The sequence below is a fragment of the Euprymna scolopes genome, chromosome 43, assembly GCF_053919585.1.
Source record: "Euprymna scolopes isolate OS-2025 chromosome 43, ASM5391958v1, whole genome shotgun sequence".
NCBI classification, from domain to species: domain Eukaryota; kingdom Metazoa; phylum Mollusca; class Cephalopoda; order Sepiida; family Sepiolidae; genus Euprymna; species Euprymna scolopes.
The window spans coordinates 36074384-36089022 of record NC_136524.1 but is presented as its reverse complement, the minus strand read 5'-3'; the positions used below and the strand labels follow the sequence as shown (position 1 = coordinate 36089022).

The window sequence follows — 14639 nt, the reverse complement described above, 5'->3', positions numbered from 1 at the left end:
TTTAAATTTCCGTACCGATTTTGTATAAAGAATTTTGTCATGAAATTTAGAAACTAATCAGCAGAGATGTCAATTTTAATAGTTTGGGATGTCCGAAATACTTTTGACCACTCTTTATTGTTTTGTTGCCTTAAAAAAAAAAAATTTTTTAAATAGATAAATAGAAAATAAAAAAATAGAAAAAAAGACTTCAACATGACGAGTAGTGACTATTTTGAAAAAATAGTGTTCAGACACCCACTGTTAAGTAAATCAATCTTTTTACTGTTTTTATTCATTAAAAGTATAATTGTAGGTTTTCTCTTGTGGTAGCTAGCAATTTAAAATGATATCTAGAAAAAAATTGTTTCTATTTGAGTTTATATAAAAAAAAAAAACTTTTTGTAGTAGCAGCAGCACTAACATGGCTGTAAACAGACAATTTTTTGTTGTCTTTCATTTCAGAATAAATTTTTTTAAAAAAAGTTGAAAATATGAATTTTAAAAAATGTTCTTACATATTTAGTTAGAGCTATTTTGTTATCAGAATATAATTAGTTTAATTAGAGACATTCTGTGATCAGAATATATAACTAAAGCAATTCCAACCAGTTCAGGGTTCACCTGTTCAACATGCAATTTCTCAGATGTTTCTGGTCAAATTATAAAAATGTTGATCTGGTGAAAAAGATAAAATAAGCTTTCTAAATATGTAGCTTGCGTGTACTTTTATTCATTACATTAGCTTTTAATAGCAAATTAAACAGTGCTTTGCTTTGAACAATTGAAAATGTGAAATATGATTTTTTTTTTTCACATGGACAGACGGTACTCACCCCATTTTTTATTTTAGTCTTTTTTACAATTTTTTCAATGAATTATTATCAAATAGACACTAATCTACCAGATTACATATAAAAAAAAAAAAAAAAAAATCAATATTTAATATTTGTAGAGAGTGTTCAGTTTCTAGTGAAGTTAAGAAATAAAAACGTCTTAAACTGGAAAGTTTAAGAATAACAGTATAATCCTGTTGACACACCGGTTCCTACTGGATCACCAAAGTTAAGCAATATTGAACCTGGTCAGTACTAAATGGTTGACCATTTGGGACTTCCGAGTGATGTATGTGCTCTCTGCTTATCTCGGCATTGTTTCCAGTCGTCCTGGACTACTCCTTGCCACTGGACTCAAGTGGTGCCGATTCAGGAGAGGTATGGTTGGATAACCCTTGGCTCATAATTACACATGCAACTGCTCGGACAGGGGTATCCTTCATCTTTCGAGACTGAACCGAGGCATCGATATAAATGAAATAATGTTTCTCTTGGTAGAAAAAGGACAAAAAAATGTAATCTTCTATCTATCTATCCTCTATATATAAGGGCAAAATGTGTGTGCGTGCGTGTGTGTGTTTGTATGTCTCCCAAAAACTTTCGACAGACATGACGAACATTGACAAAATTGGTATTATTAGAAAGATTGGTCTCTTGAACAACAAATATCCCAAAATTGGCCAAAAAGATTAATTCTATGCTGGTCAACCAAGCTGTTTTTTCACAGACGGGGTCAGTGTTTGCATCAACATTTTTGCAAAGTCATCATATGCCTTACAATGACTAAGCTTATTTTGAACACCAGCAACATCCTAAGTGGGCGCGACAGCTAAACCTTTGTCTTTTTTCACTTAATTTTTCATTTAGAATTACAGGTTTGAGCCTAGCTACTGCGGCTAATTTTTTTTTTTTTTTTGCGCTCGCATGGGTACTCGCTCGATTGAAACATTTTCTTTTTAGGGTTGGGTTGCTCAATAACCTTACTGTACTACCTCTCCACACCTGGGCAACACCACTAGTTGAAAATAAAAATCAAATTCATCCAAAATTTGAGCACACTTTGGAATTCCTGCTCTCTGACTGTATCAACATACAGAAGTTCAAGTGTAATCTAAACAGACATCTTGCTGTTAAACTTACTATATAGTACCCTTGCAATTATCCCCAGATAGTAGCCCCCTACATGAAAATGGTACTCTACCTTGTTTGAGGTGAAAATGCAAAAATTGAACCTTGAAATAAATTCTACAAATGTTTTTACTTCTAATTCTACAGACGGACATTGGTATATAAACAGACGGAAAATGCACTGGGTATCAATAAATATCTATGCTATTAAATGATAGTTTTTAGCTACTTTTTATATTACAATAAATGAAATTGTCAGTGAAGTCATCAAATTCAATTTACTTTTTTCAAGCTCCATATGCATTTTTAGTTTTAATTCTAAGAATCATGACACATGTAAGATTAATTTCAATATAATTACTAGTTTTTAATCAATTCTTTTTTATTTAAATATCTAATTTTCCATAAACAGGTTATAGGCTGGATAGAAAATTCAGAGAATACAAACAATTGGGGGAAAAAAAAAAAAAAAAACAGCAGCAGACGAAATTAAAACAAAATTAATTGAACCAATTATTATTTTCAATTTTATGTAGAAGATATGGTTTTGTAATAACAAACCCACATCTACATAAAATTGAAAATAATAATGAAATATTATTGCGATTACAGTCTCCCATACTTGTGTAAATATTAGTGGCCATAATGACTGAAATGTAATGCTACTGTTACTTTTTATAATTATTAAAAAAAAAAACATCAATATTACTATTTTACTAAAAGCTAATTTTTAAAAATAATTTCAGTATCATAAGACTTTAGTTTACCAATCATCTTTGAAAAAAAAGATGACCCCCCCCCCCAAAAAAAAACTGATATTTATTTTCAAAGAGATTTTTAATTTATTTCTTCAAATTTATATAACTGAATTTGCATTTTAGCTACCATCAGGACAGTTTTTATTTTAATATGTATTTAAAACGTCGAACTCAGAGTGTTCCAAAATATCCAACTCCAATTCCTGATAGTCTTCCAATATTCAGACTTGATTCTTTGGAAATTAAAAAATCCGACTTTCCTAAACCAAAATTGAATCAATTTCTTCCTTTTTTGAGATACAAGTAGTTTCCTTTCTTGTATTTTTTAGGGGACCAGTCTATATATTGCTGCTCAAAATGTAGAATAAAAGAATGTTTACCAGTCAGAATGATAAAGACCATCTAATCATCCTAGAGATGATGGATTACACATGATGGGAATATATTTAAAGTGAAGCTGGTTTGCACAGAGTCAACCTCACTTTCTCATCCCAACCAGCCTGATCCAGTGGCACAACTAGGTCAGGACAGTAAGAGGACAGGTGGGATGTAGGAACTGCGGAAGTGTCAATATAATTTCGGGTATTCCTAAATAGTTACTCATCAGGTACTGGCCAGCCTCAACGCTGCTTAACTTTGGTGATCTAATGAGAACCTGGTATGAACATAATTATGTCGTATGTGTTCAAAATGTAATGAGCGCCAGTATGCATAATATGTTTATTGAATTTCTAGTAGACAAATGTTCCAAGATTGAAATAAACTTGTAATATTTATTGAAATTCTTTTCATCTTTTCTTTAAAAATATATCTTCCATAGAACAAGCCCAGATGACACTGAAACTGATATACGATGTCATTCCAACTTTCTTTTTGCCCTTATTTTAAAATATTCACTGCTAAAATGTAAACAAATAGTTGGGGGAACGGGGAAGGGTATTATTTTATTTTCTAATAAAAGTTATTAAATGTTTATATAACATTTTTGTTCAATCTTTTCTCTTAATTTTAGAAAAGTAACACTAAAAGCTTAAGAGATTAGACAAAACCTCTCCACATGAGTATTTTACTGAATAATTTTAACATTCCTGTTTCATAGTTACAAACTTTTACCTATAAACTGTCCCAATTAAAAACTCAGATTAAATAATATTTTCTTGGTAAGAATGTTGATCAAATAAAAATTTTAATGACTTTTTCCGCCGTTTTTACTTGGATATGGCTTTGTGGTAGGGATAGCACTAAAATAAATGTTGAATTTAAAAAGAAAATATTAATACAATTTCTGGTATATAGAGGTGAAAATAGAAAATCTTTTTTTTTTTCGGGGGGGGGGGGGGTATCAGTAAAACAGTTCATCTCTCTACAAAGTAGACAAACAAGAAGAATTAAGACTAGCAGCACAAATAGGTAAGACCAGTGGTTCAAAAAAGTACACAAAGAAATGACTAGTCGAAATAGTTTAAAAGTACTGTACAAATAAAATGTCAAATGTCTACAAAACAAAAATTGTGTTCTGTGCAAGAAGATTAACGATATATTAAATAGTAAACAAAATATTATTTAATCTGAGTTTTTAATTGGGACAGTTTATGGGTAAAAGTTTGTAACTATGAAACAGGAATGTTAAAATTATTCAGTAAAATACTCATGTGGAGAGGTTTTGTCTAATCTCTTTAGCTTTTAGTGTTACTTTTCTAAAATTAAGATTAATGGATTCAATACTTTCTTTTTCATTTTCTTTTTGCAAACCTGAACTTAGGGTTAATGAAGAGTATGCTTTCTATTTTGTTTTTTTTTTTGCTGAAAAAAAAAAAAAAAAAAAAAAAAAAAAAAAACTAAAATTCTGTTTTTATTGCTTTTTTTTTTTTTTAAATTTTTTTTTTTTTAAATAAAACATGCCCGTCATTAATCCAAACAGTGCTTTCTCCTGGCTGACCTGTGCAAGAGTGCCCACTGCCCAACCCCTAAAATGCGTGTTTTACACTATTTTTTAAAACTATTTTCCCACGATTATCATTACAGACTTGAGTATCATAATAGCAGGAAAAAAATTTTGAAAAAAAAAAAAAAAAAAATTAACGACTTAAGGGGTTCACTTTCTCGTTATAAGGTTCTACTTCATTGCTACCTGACTTAGTCTATTTCTTTACCGATGTGTCACGTTATAACGAGAAAATAAACCCTCTTAAAAGTCAATTTTTTTTCTTTCAAAATTTTTTCACTATTTTTCAGATATGATACTAGAGTCTGTAATCTATGATAATCGTCGGAAAGGAAACTTTAAAAAAAAAAAAAAAAAAAAAGTGAAAACACGCATTTTTAGGGGGTGAGCCGTGAGCAGTGGGCACTCTCGTAAAAGGTCCGCCTTTTTTCTTATTGCCACCACAAACTTAGGGTCAGTGTTTGCCAAACATTTATAGTGACTATAGGAAAAAATATTTAAGACTATAAAATATTATTTTTAAATATACGCATATGTGCCGGGGCTGCCGGGCAACGTTTTATACTCGCTACTAATCAAAATTAAGGATTTGGCTCACATGACTCAAATTGAATCAATCAATTTGAAATTCAAAAAATATCGTCTGCTTGAAAATTTAAAAAAAAAAAAAAAAAAAAAATGAAAACCGGTGTTTATTTTTAATGTCTGCTTTGAACATTTGTAGATTTTTACAATATTTTGTTTTTATTTTTATTTTTCAAAAAAAAAAAAAAATAAAATTAACGATAGAATTTAGTATCTGTTCTGATATCATACTTTATCTTTTCTGTGCCGACTGCTGAGTGCTGTGCTGGTCAAGGTTAGTGAAAGAGAAATCTTCCTAGACTGCGACAATTGTTATTTTTGTCCTGATACAGAGTGCACCCCCCCTTTTGAGGGGGGGGTAGAGATGAGTAAATTTGTACAACGTGCCTCAGAAACACCCCAACCTCCCATGTTAACGGCTTTCGGAATACCCCCCAACCTCGGAAACCGTTCTTAACACGGGAGGTTGGGGGAAGGGGGTTATTCCGAAAGCCGTTCTTAACATGGGAGGTTGTGGGTATTTATACTATGCTGGGGCAGTGGGCCAGGTCGTCAAAAAATACCGAGAGATGTATTTGCCTTGTGTCTAACTATGCTCTTGATTTAAATATTTGCCGATTTTACAATATTTTTCCCCCTCTTTTCGGTTTATGTTTATTTTTCAAAGTAGAATTAACGTTGGTGAGGGTTTTAATTTCTTTTTAATATCAAAACCAGACAGTCTTTATTCAATTCCAAATGGTTGGTATTGATTCATTAATTTAAGTAATACGAGACAAATCCTTGATTGTGGTTACTTAATGACAGGCTGCCGCATGTGTCCGTTTTTGCCGAATGGATTTATCGTCCTTGGTTCGTGTTTATAGACTTTTACTAATGATCGTGCACAAACGTAAACAATTAAACAATATTAAACGTTTTCTATTTCCAAGAAGAAAAAAAAACTGTAAATAAATCTCTCAAAATATATTAAACTACTTTAGTATGGAAATTAAATTATAGGAAAATAGTTTTTGGTTCTTTCCTACGGGCATGAAAAAATAAAATATATCGGCAAGACCGCCATTTTTTTTTTTTTTTTTTTTTTTTTACAATAACAAAAACGCCAGACACTGTTTACCATAGCCGTGGGAAATTCGAATTTGATTATATGAAACTTCTAAAATGTCAATTCGAAAGTAATTTCTGGCTAGAATAAGAGTTCAGCGGCTCAAAATCGAGTATTAAAGTTCATTTGTGCTGGGAAAATAAAGATAAACAATATTTCTTAGAAGAGGGGGGGGGGCACTTAATCTACAAAAGAACCGGATTTTCATTTTCTTTTCAATAAAGCATAAATTTTTAGAATTGTTGTGAAAAAAAAAAAAATGCTGAGTGGCATACTCAGTTATTTAAAATTAATATTTCATCAAATTACAAGATGTACTGCAGAAGTTTCCTCGTAGTGTCTCTTCATCCTCATCCTCCAAATGTCTCATGCATTCAAGACTGAGTGAGGATTATTTACTCCAAATCCCACCAAACTTGCATCAATGCATCACTCGTATTTTTTTTTCAAAGTCTAATAACTTTTTTTCTTTTTTTTTACAAAATAAACAAAACAGACACGCTATAACGGTAAATTTTAACCATTTTCAACCCAAGAAAAAATAAGTTTTTAATAAATAATAAAAACACATCCAGAAAAATGCATATTCATTGAAGAAAAAAAAAAAAATGAAATGTATTTAACAATGCAGTCACCTTTCTTGTCCCAACTGATCTTCTTTCCTATCTTGAGAAGGGGGGGGGTCCTTTTCATCCTAAAAGAGTTTCATGTTATTTTATTTATTTATTTTTACTTGGGAGACTGCATTATATAATACGAATTAAAATGATATATTTATTTATTTATTTGCCCCCGTCCAAGAGATTTGAATAAAACCGTAAAGTAAATATAAACAAATAGGCATATTTCTTTTTTAAGTAGAGGAACCAGATAATTTGGCACGGTATTCTCTTTGTATCATTATAGTGTCTTCATATTTACGCACTAATGCTAAACAATTAAAGCATCCTCGAAAAGGAGGGAGGGACACAAAAAAAAAAAATAAATAAATAAACGAGCACATGTAATAATAACAAATCACATTAATGGCTTAATAATTCATTAAAGCCTAAAAAGGGGGGCATATTCTTATCTGAAAATCATATTACTTTTCTACAAGGACGCACTTTTGGCCCCCTAATAAATAAATAAAACATGGTTGCACTTTTTTGGTAAGTATATATAAAAACGCAGTCAAGACATATTCCGGAATGCTACGAAAAAAAAAAAAATAAATTAAAAAAAAAAAATCAAAACGAATTTTGTTTTATTATAAAATATTTATAATCTCCGTTTTACCCTTGAAATAAAAAGTACGAACGATTTAAAATAAAATTAAATTCAAAATCCGGCGTCAAGTGTCGAGAAAGAAACTAAACGTTTGCAAAGAATAAAGTTGTTCAAATTCATAGATTGTGTGAGATTAAATAATAATAATAATAGTAATAATAATAAAGACGGAGATCTATTCTTCCCTAAGCTATAAAATTGATTAGCATTTTCTTTGATCAAGTTTAAATGCTAGAAAAAAAAAAAAAAGAAAAAAAAACCGGTAGAATCGTAGTTATTTTAACCATTTCTTGGTTGGGAAGCAGAAATGTTTTGATAAACCAAAGAAGTTTACTTCATAAATAAATAAATACAAAAAATAACAGATTTGTTTTGAAAATCTTAAAAATCAAACTAATGGCATACTTGTTCACATTTTTTTTCATCTGTTCATTTCGAAGTAAACTTTATTCAATAACATATGATACAGTTAAATAATCTGTTTAAACGATTTTTTTAGTGTATGTGTGTGGGGGGGGGGGCAATAAGTACTTATCTTATTTTTTTGTTATTTAATTTTGAGAAATTTGTTTAAATTATTTATTTTTTTTTTTTAATAGAAACGTATTTTCCCTCCTTTTTAAACCAGGTAATAAAACAATAGCGAACAGAACTTCTTCCAGTAAAAAAAAAAAAGAGTCTTAAAACGAAACCTGTTATACTTGCATTCATATACAAAAAGATTGTGGAATACAAATAAATCAGATTCGTTATGTTTATTTAAGATTTGTTTTAAAAATAATAATTTAAAAAAAAAAAAAAAAAAAATCATTAAAAGACGAAAAGTCCCATGCATAAGAATTAGGGTAAGGGCACCTGCGATCCCCCCCCCCCTCCTCACCATCAAATTTTACTACTGTCTTGCACGGTCAAAGCACAAGTCAAAGTGAGTACAAAATGGGGGATTTATTTAAAATCCACGTTAACTAACAAATAGAACCCCTACTTTCTGGCCACATGCACTTTTTTTTTTTTAATGCGTGTTTAAAAAAAATTAATAATAATGTTAATAATCCTCTAACAAAAAATAAACAAATAAAAATCAAATGTTTGTTTGTTTGATATACATCTCATTTTATGATTTTGTTTAAGAATTTAAAACAAAAATACATCTAAAATATAAATCACGAATCGTGAAATGATAGATCATTGTTTTTTTTTGTTTTTTATTTGTTTTTCCCCCCATTACGTATACACACGAAAGTATATGGATAAGTAGTACACACGTGTGCGATGTATGTACACTGCAAGCACATGTGTGATTCGTTTATTCTTCCATTTTTCAAAAAAAAAAAAAAAAAAAAAAAAAAATAGATGAATAATTCAATAAAAGAAATAGACAACTTTAATATAAACAAATACAGCCCAATAATAAACAGCTTTAAAAAAACGTTACGGTTAAAACGAAATGTCAAAATGAATGTACATCTCATAGAAAAAAAAAAATACATTACTACAAGGGTGTATACTTACTAAATTAATAATAAAAAGATGAATTATTTACCCCAAAAAAAAAAAAAAAAAATTATAAAGTTCATTTTATTTATATTTTTAACATTTTAAATGGAACAGACAATCTCTCCTGAACAAGACAGAAAAACGGTTTATTTACAAAGAAATATTTTACAGATTTTTAGATGTCGATTTCAGTTTATGAAAGTTTTTAAAAAAAAATAAAAATCAATAAAGCAAAGTTAATTTTAATTATAAAAAAAAAATCAGTTTAACAAAAATAGAGAAAAAAAAGAAAAATAAACAAATAACGGAAGTTCACAAAAACTAACACACTGATATGTTTTTAGATATAAGTTATCTTTCACATTTTATATATATATATATATATATATATATATATATATATATATATATATATATATATGGCATTTTAGGAGAGAAAGATAAATAAAAAATAAAATAAAAAAAAACTTCCGTCTTTCTCTCCGTATATATTTTTAAATCCTCCAAGTTAAATACAACCCAAAAATACGCTTTCGTACAAAATGAACAGTGCACTTTTAAAGAAAAAAAAGTAGCAATACAACAAACATACCATCTAGAGTAACCCAACTTGGTTTTAAAAGCCTCATTATGGGTGATTTTCCAGCATAATTATTCTTAATTTCTACACATTGTTCGGGACGACTCGCCTCCCGCCATGACAGAAGAGTGAACACGCACACAATGAAACTCTCGCAGTTCGTAGTAACCGGCGTGGTTTATCGAGGTTAAAGTTCAAGCTTCTGCAATGTCAGAGGTCACGCTGCCATTTGAACACGTTTTTTAAATTTTTTTTAATATTTTGGTATTTTCAAAAACGCTTTTTAATTTTAAACATTGCAATAACATTCCAGACGTTACTTTTAATAATGTTTTTGTTCTTTTTGCAAAGTGTTTAGTTTTTACTCTGGCATTTTAATTTATCGCTTTATACAAATGGTGTTATTAAATAATTAAATAAATAAACTAGTTTACGAAATAATATCTTATGTTTGTACGGAGAAATGAAAAAAAAAATAATACTTATAAGGAATTGATATCTATAGGATTTCATTACTTACGGTGTCAGTCCCGAATATTGACGGAAAATCCCGAATCAGTTCGGTAAAGACAAAAACTGTTTTAAAAACCATCTTCTTCTTCTTCTTCTTCTTCTTCTTCTTCTTCGTCTTCTTCTTCTTATTATTATTATTATTATTATTATTATTATTATTATTATATATGGGAAGGGGGGGGCTAAAATTCTTTTCAACGGAAACGTTAACCCCAACCTAACTCTAATCTCACTCTATACATGTTTTATGTCGTCTGCTGTTTTAAACTTTTTTTTTCCATAGCTTTTAAATCGTAAACTGCTTTGACGATTTCCGAGACTCGGGATTCTCTTGATGCTCGGGACTGACTGTATAAATACTGAAATCCTAGATATCTATTCTTTACAAGTATTAAAGATTTGGTAGGTGTCAGTTTAACTTATTTTTAAGTAAGTTTTATTTCAGCTTATTTTTATTTATTCATTTGTTTTGATGAATGGGGTGGCTAAAATTCATTTTAACTCAAATCCTAACCTAATCTTAACCCTAATGTAACTCTAATCTAACACTACACATGTTTAGTGTCGTCTGCCAACATAAAATCTTGTGGCGGATTTAAAAATCGGAAACTGTTTCGGCCATTTCCGGGATTGCTCATGATTCTCTTGACACCTGAAACTGACTCTGTAAGTTCTGAAATCATTTAGACACCCACTTGTTGTCTGTTTAATTTTATTCTATTTAAAAAATTTTAGGTGCTTCTACATTATTAAGACGAGATTTTGTAGTCGATAAATGGAGTTTTCAACTGATTTTTTTTTTGCCAATTCTAACAAGGTGCACTGCACTGTTAGATTCCAAATTATGCAGCCGAAACTACCTGAATATTACTAAATTATTAAAAAAACCCAACTTTAATCGTGTTAGCAGGTGAAAAATTGCCGTCATCTTTAATTCAAATGGAAAATTACCTCCTTTTGAACTCTCCTGTGTTTTCATCAAATTCTATTTTTTATTCTCTTTAATAAAAAAATTCCTACGTTATCAATTTTCATAATTTTTTAATATAATCATCTTAAAAATACGAGGAATGCGTAGATACCATTGTGTTCATGTGAAATTCAGTTTTACGATTTCCGAAAATCTCATCCAAATTCTGTAGAAATGCCAAATTTTATTTTATTAAAAAAAAAAAAAAAAAAAAGAGCACACAGAAGCATAGTTTGTTTAAAGTAGCAGGTGTTATCTGGTGAACCTTCTATTCTTTCAATGTTTCATTTATCTTCATTTTTACATGCGTACCTGTATATATTCTTCATTTTCTTCCTCCGCTAAAACATAATATTTTATATCCCAGTTGTAACAGAGCTGCTGACGTTAGGTTAGCAGCAGCAGCAGCAGCAGCAGCAGCAGACAAATGACCAAGCCGGCTGCACGATGTGACATCCCAGCAGAAATAAAAAAGGACACACTTGTTCAGAGAAGCAGGGATTCAAGGCATGTTTGAGACCTAGAGTCAGTGCAAAAATAGACATGTTATACATGTGATCTCCAAGCAATACGTAAAGACATGTCCTAAATATGGCGGAACAAAGCAATACGTGAAGACATGTCCTAAATATGGCGGGAATACTACATATTCGCCTTGTTGAGCACATTGGAGTACGAGAAGACCTTTGAACAAGAGACAAAGCGTTATTCTGGAAGTACCTGTAAATAAATGTCTGTTGCTTCAACTGAAAAGAAAAATGTGAGTCAAATTCTTTCCTTGTTCTTGATCCTTTCGACAATCTGCATACAACGTACGGGTCCTGAGTGTTGACATGTGACGTCACAGTAGAGATAAAAAAAGGACTCCCGTGTTCAGTGAAGAACGTACTCAAGAGGTGTTCGAAACTTAGAAGGGGAGCAGAAATAGACATGTTACACATATGGCACATGAGTGATAGGAAAAGACGTGTCCTAAACATGGCCAGACAAAGACAAAGTACTATGTATTCGACACAGAAGAGTCTTGTTGAGCACATTGCAGTACGAGAAAACTTTTGAACAAGAGATAAAGTGTTATTGTAGAAGTACCTGTAAATAAATGTCTGTTGTTTCAATTGAAATATATATATATATATATATATATATATATATATATATGATTGGTGCAAAAATAATGTATATATATATATATATATATATATATGATAAAAAACAACATTATTTTTGCACCAACCTAACACACATAGTCATGATCTTTTAATTCCTTGTATATGTGCTCTGGTTTTGAGATCTGTTGTGGACTAGAATATAAATATCCTAACTAACTACAAAAGAAAATAATGAAACGAATGAAATGAAGGAAACAAAAACTCAATTGCTGGATAAAATAAACATGTCGTTTATTTTCTGTCAAAAATAAAATGGTTTAGGTGAGACACGTGTTCATTCAGTCGTTGATGACTACGCACGTGGAAAAGGAAGGAATTAAGTAGAGGACGAGAAATGACAGTCAGCATGTAGAAAGGGAAATAGAAAGGGAGTGTTGGCCTCAGCAAAACCGTGCGTTCATGATAGCAGTCGTCCACGTGGAAAAGTTTTCAAGCCAAGAGCTATGGACGCCGAACTTGCCTGGTTGACGAACCCAGGCAAAAAGGGAAGAAAAAGGTAAGTTGAATGGTGTTGTTAACTTTTATATTGGGGTGAGTGTTCTGACCGCGCATGTCTGGGATTCCTTTTAGAGGAAGTGACGTTTCCCATGTATGCGTACATGTGTGTCCGTTAGCGTGTGTGTGTGTGTATGCACATGAATGTGAGTGTATATACGTGAACGTGAATATATGTACATGTCTGTGCGTATGTGCGTGCATATATGCGGGTGTGTGTATAAGGATGTGTATGTGTGTGTGTGCGTACATGTGGGTGTGTATATGTGAGGGAAAGCATGTTTGAGCAGATCAACAAAATTTTGTTCATTATTTATGGAAAACTTTATGAATTACTAAACCTTTAGTAAGGTCTTGTTGAATTATAGGTTGAAGAGTCGCACAGTCTGGATGTTAAGATTAGCGGTCCAGGTAAGGGGTTGGGTTAAGGGGTTATTGGTTCTTTACTGTGTTTATTGCAATATGAGGTATAAACATCATACCAAAGTGTAGATATCTGGAGAGAAAATTGCAATGAGTTTAAAAATTTTTTTTTTTTTTTTTTTTTTTTTTTACATGGAAGTCACCACTTATCAAGGCCCAGGGGCCACTCGGGGATAAGAGTTATTGTGTGTACATGTAATCAATGGGACAATATCGTAGTAATCGTAATTTGATAAAGTGTCTTACTTAAAGGAGCGGTTCATCAGGAACTTGTTTATGTTGGATTTAAAGACATCCAAGTTGTAGTCTGGTGGGAAACAGGCAAACGGAACAGAGTTCCACACGCATGCACTTCTAAGAAAGAAGCTTTGTTCATGGAATCTATGTTTTGATTTAGGCACAGATAAAGAGTGGGGAAAATTACTGAGAGTGGTTTCAGCTGGAAGGGTGTTTTTCGTGAAAGATTGGCGAGGAGGGAACCAGAGATTGGAGCTCAGACGAGCACTTGCCATGGAAGTAACGATAAAACAAAGACAGGCTCACAATGTCCCTTCTGTGAGAGAGAGGTTGCAGGGAAGAGAAAAGGGCATCCCCCACTAGGCTACGAAGTCTATTTTGTCAAGGCAGTATAGGCTGTTTTTAGCAGTTCCTGCCCAGATATGGTAGCAGTACTCCATCCTTAGCCGTACTTGGCTTTTTTATAGATAGAGAATTGCATCAGCAGTGAGATATATTTTTATTATATTTCCACCTTGGGGTGAAAATACAATAAAAAAAAATTTAGAGCTGAGAGAACACAGTGAAATTAAGAGGTGGTGTGGATTGATGATGATGCTTGTCCATCGCATTTTTTTTTTTTTACATAGGCATCAACACTTATCAAGGCCAAGGGTCCACTCAAGGATAAGGGTTAAAGAATGCACAGTAGAAATTGGACAATATAGTAATCATTAGTAATGGAAATTCGGTAAATTTGTTAACTTATATGGAATGGCTCATCAAAAACTTGTTTACATTAGACTTGAAGACAACCATATTGTAGTCAGCTGGAAAGCAGGAAAACAGAAGACAGTTCCACAGGGTGCAGTTCTAAGAAAGAAGCTTTGTTCATTTAGGTTTAGGCACAGATAAAGAGTGGGGAAATTAGTGATAGTGTTTTCAGCTAGATGGGTGTTTATTGTGAAAGTCTGGGGAGGGGGACCATAGATTGGAACTCATCCGAGCACTTGCCATGAAAATAACGATAAAGCAGAGGCAAACTTGCAACATCTCTTCTGTGAGAAAGAGGTTGCAGGAAAGAGAAAAGGACATCCCCTACAAGGCTACGAAGTCTATTCTGAACTCAAGGCAGAATGAGTTCTTTCTAGCAGCTCCTGCCCAGATG

The 14639-nt window shown here is 31.6% G+C and overlaps 1 protein-coding gene across 1 annotated transcript in view; it reads right to left on the bottom strand.

Annotated features, from left to right (window-relative positions):
* Nucleotides 1-9891, bottom strand: part of LOC145268287 (protein HIRA-like) — a 191929-nt gene extending 182038 nt beyond the window's left edge. The window contains exon 1 of the mRNA XM_080123694.1: nt 9698-9891. Coding sequence (XP_079979820.1) covers nt 9698-9734 — 37 coding nt within the window. The 5' untranslated portion in view covers nt 9735-9891. The remainder of the gene's footprint in view (nt 1-9697) is intronic.
* Nucleotides 9892-14639: the final 4748 nt, after the last annotated feature.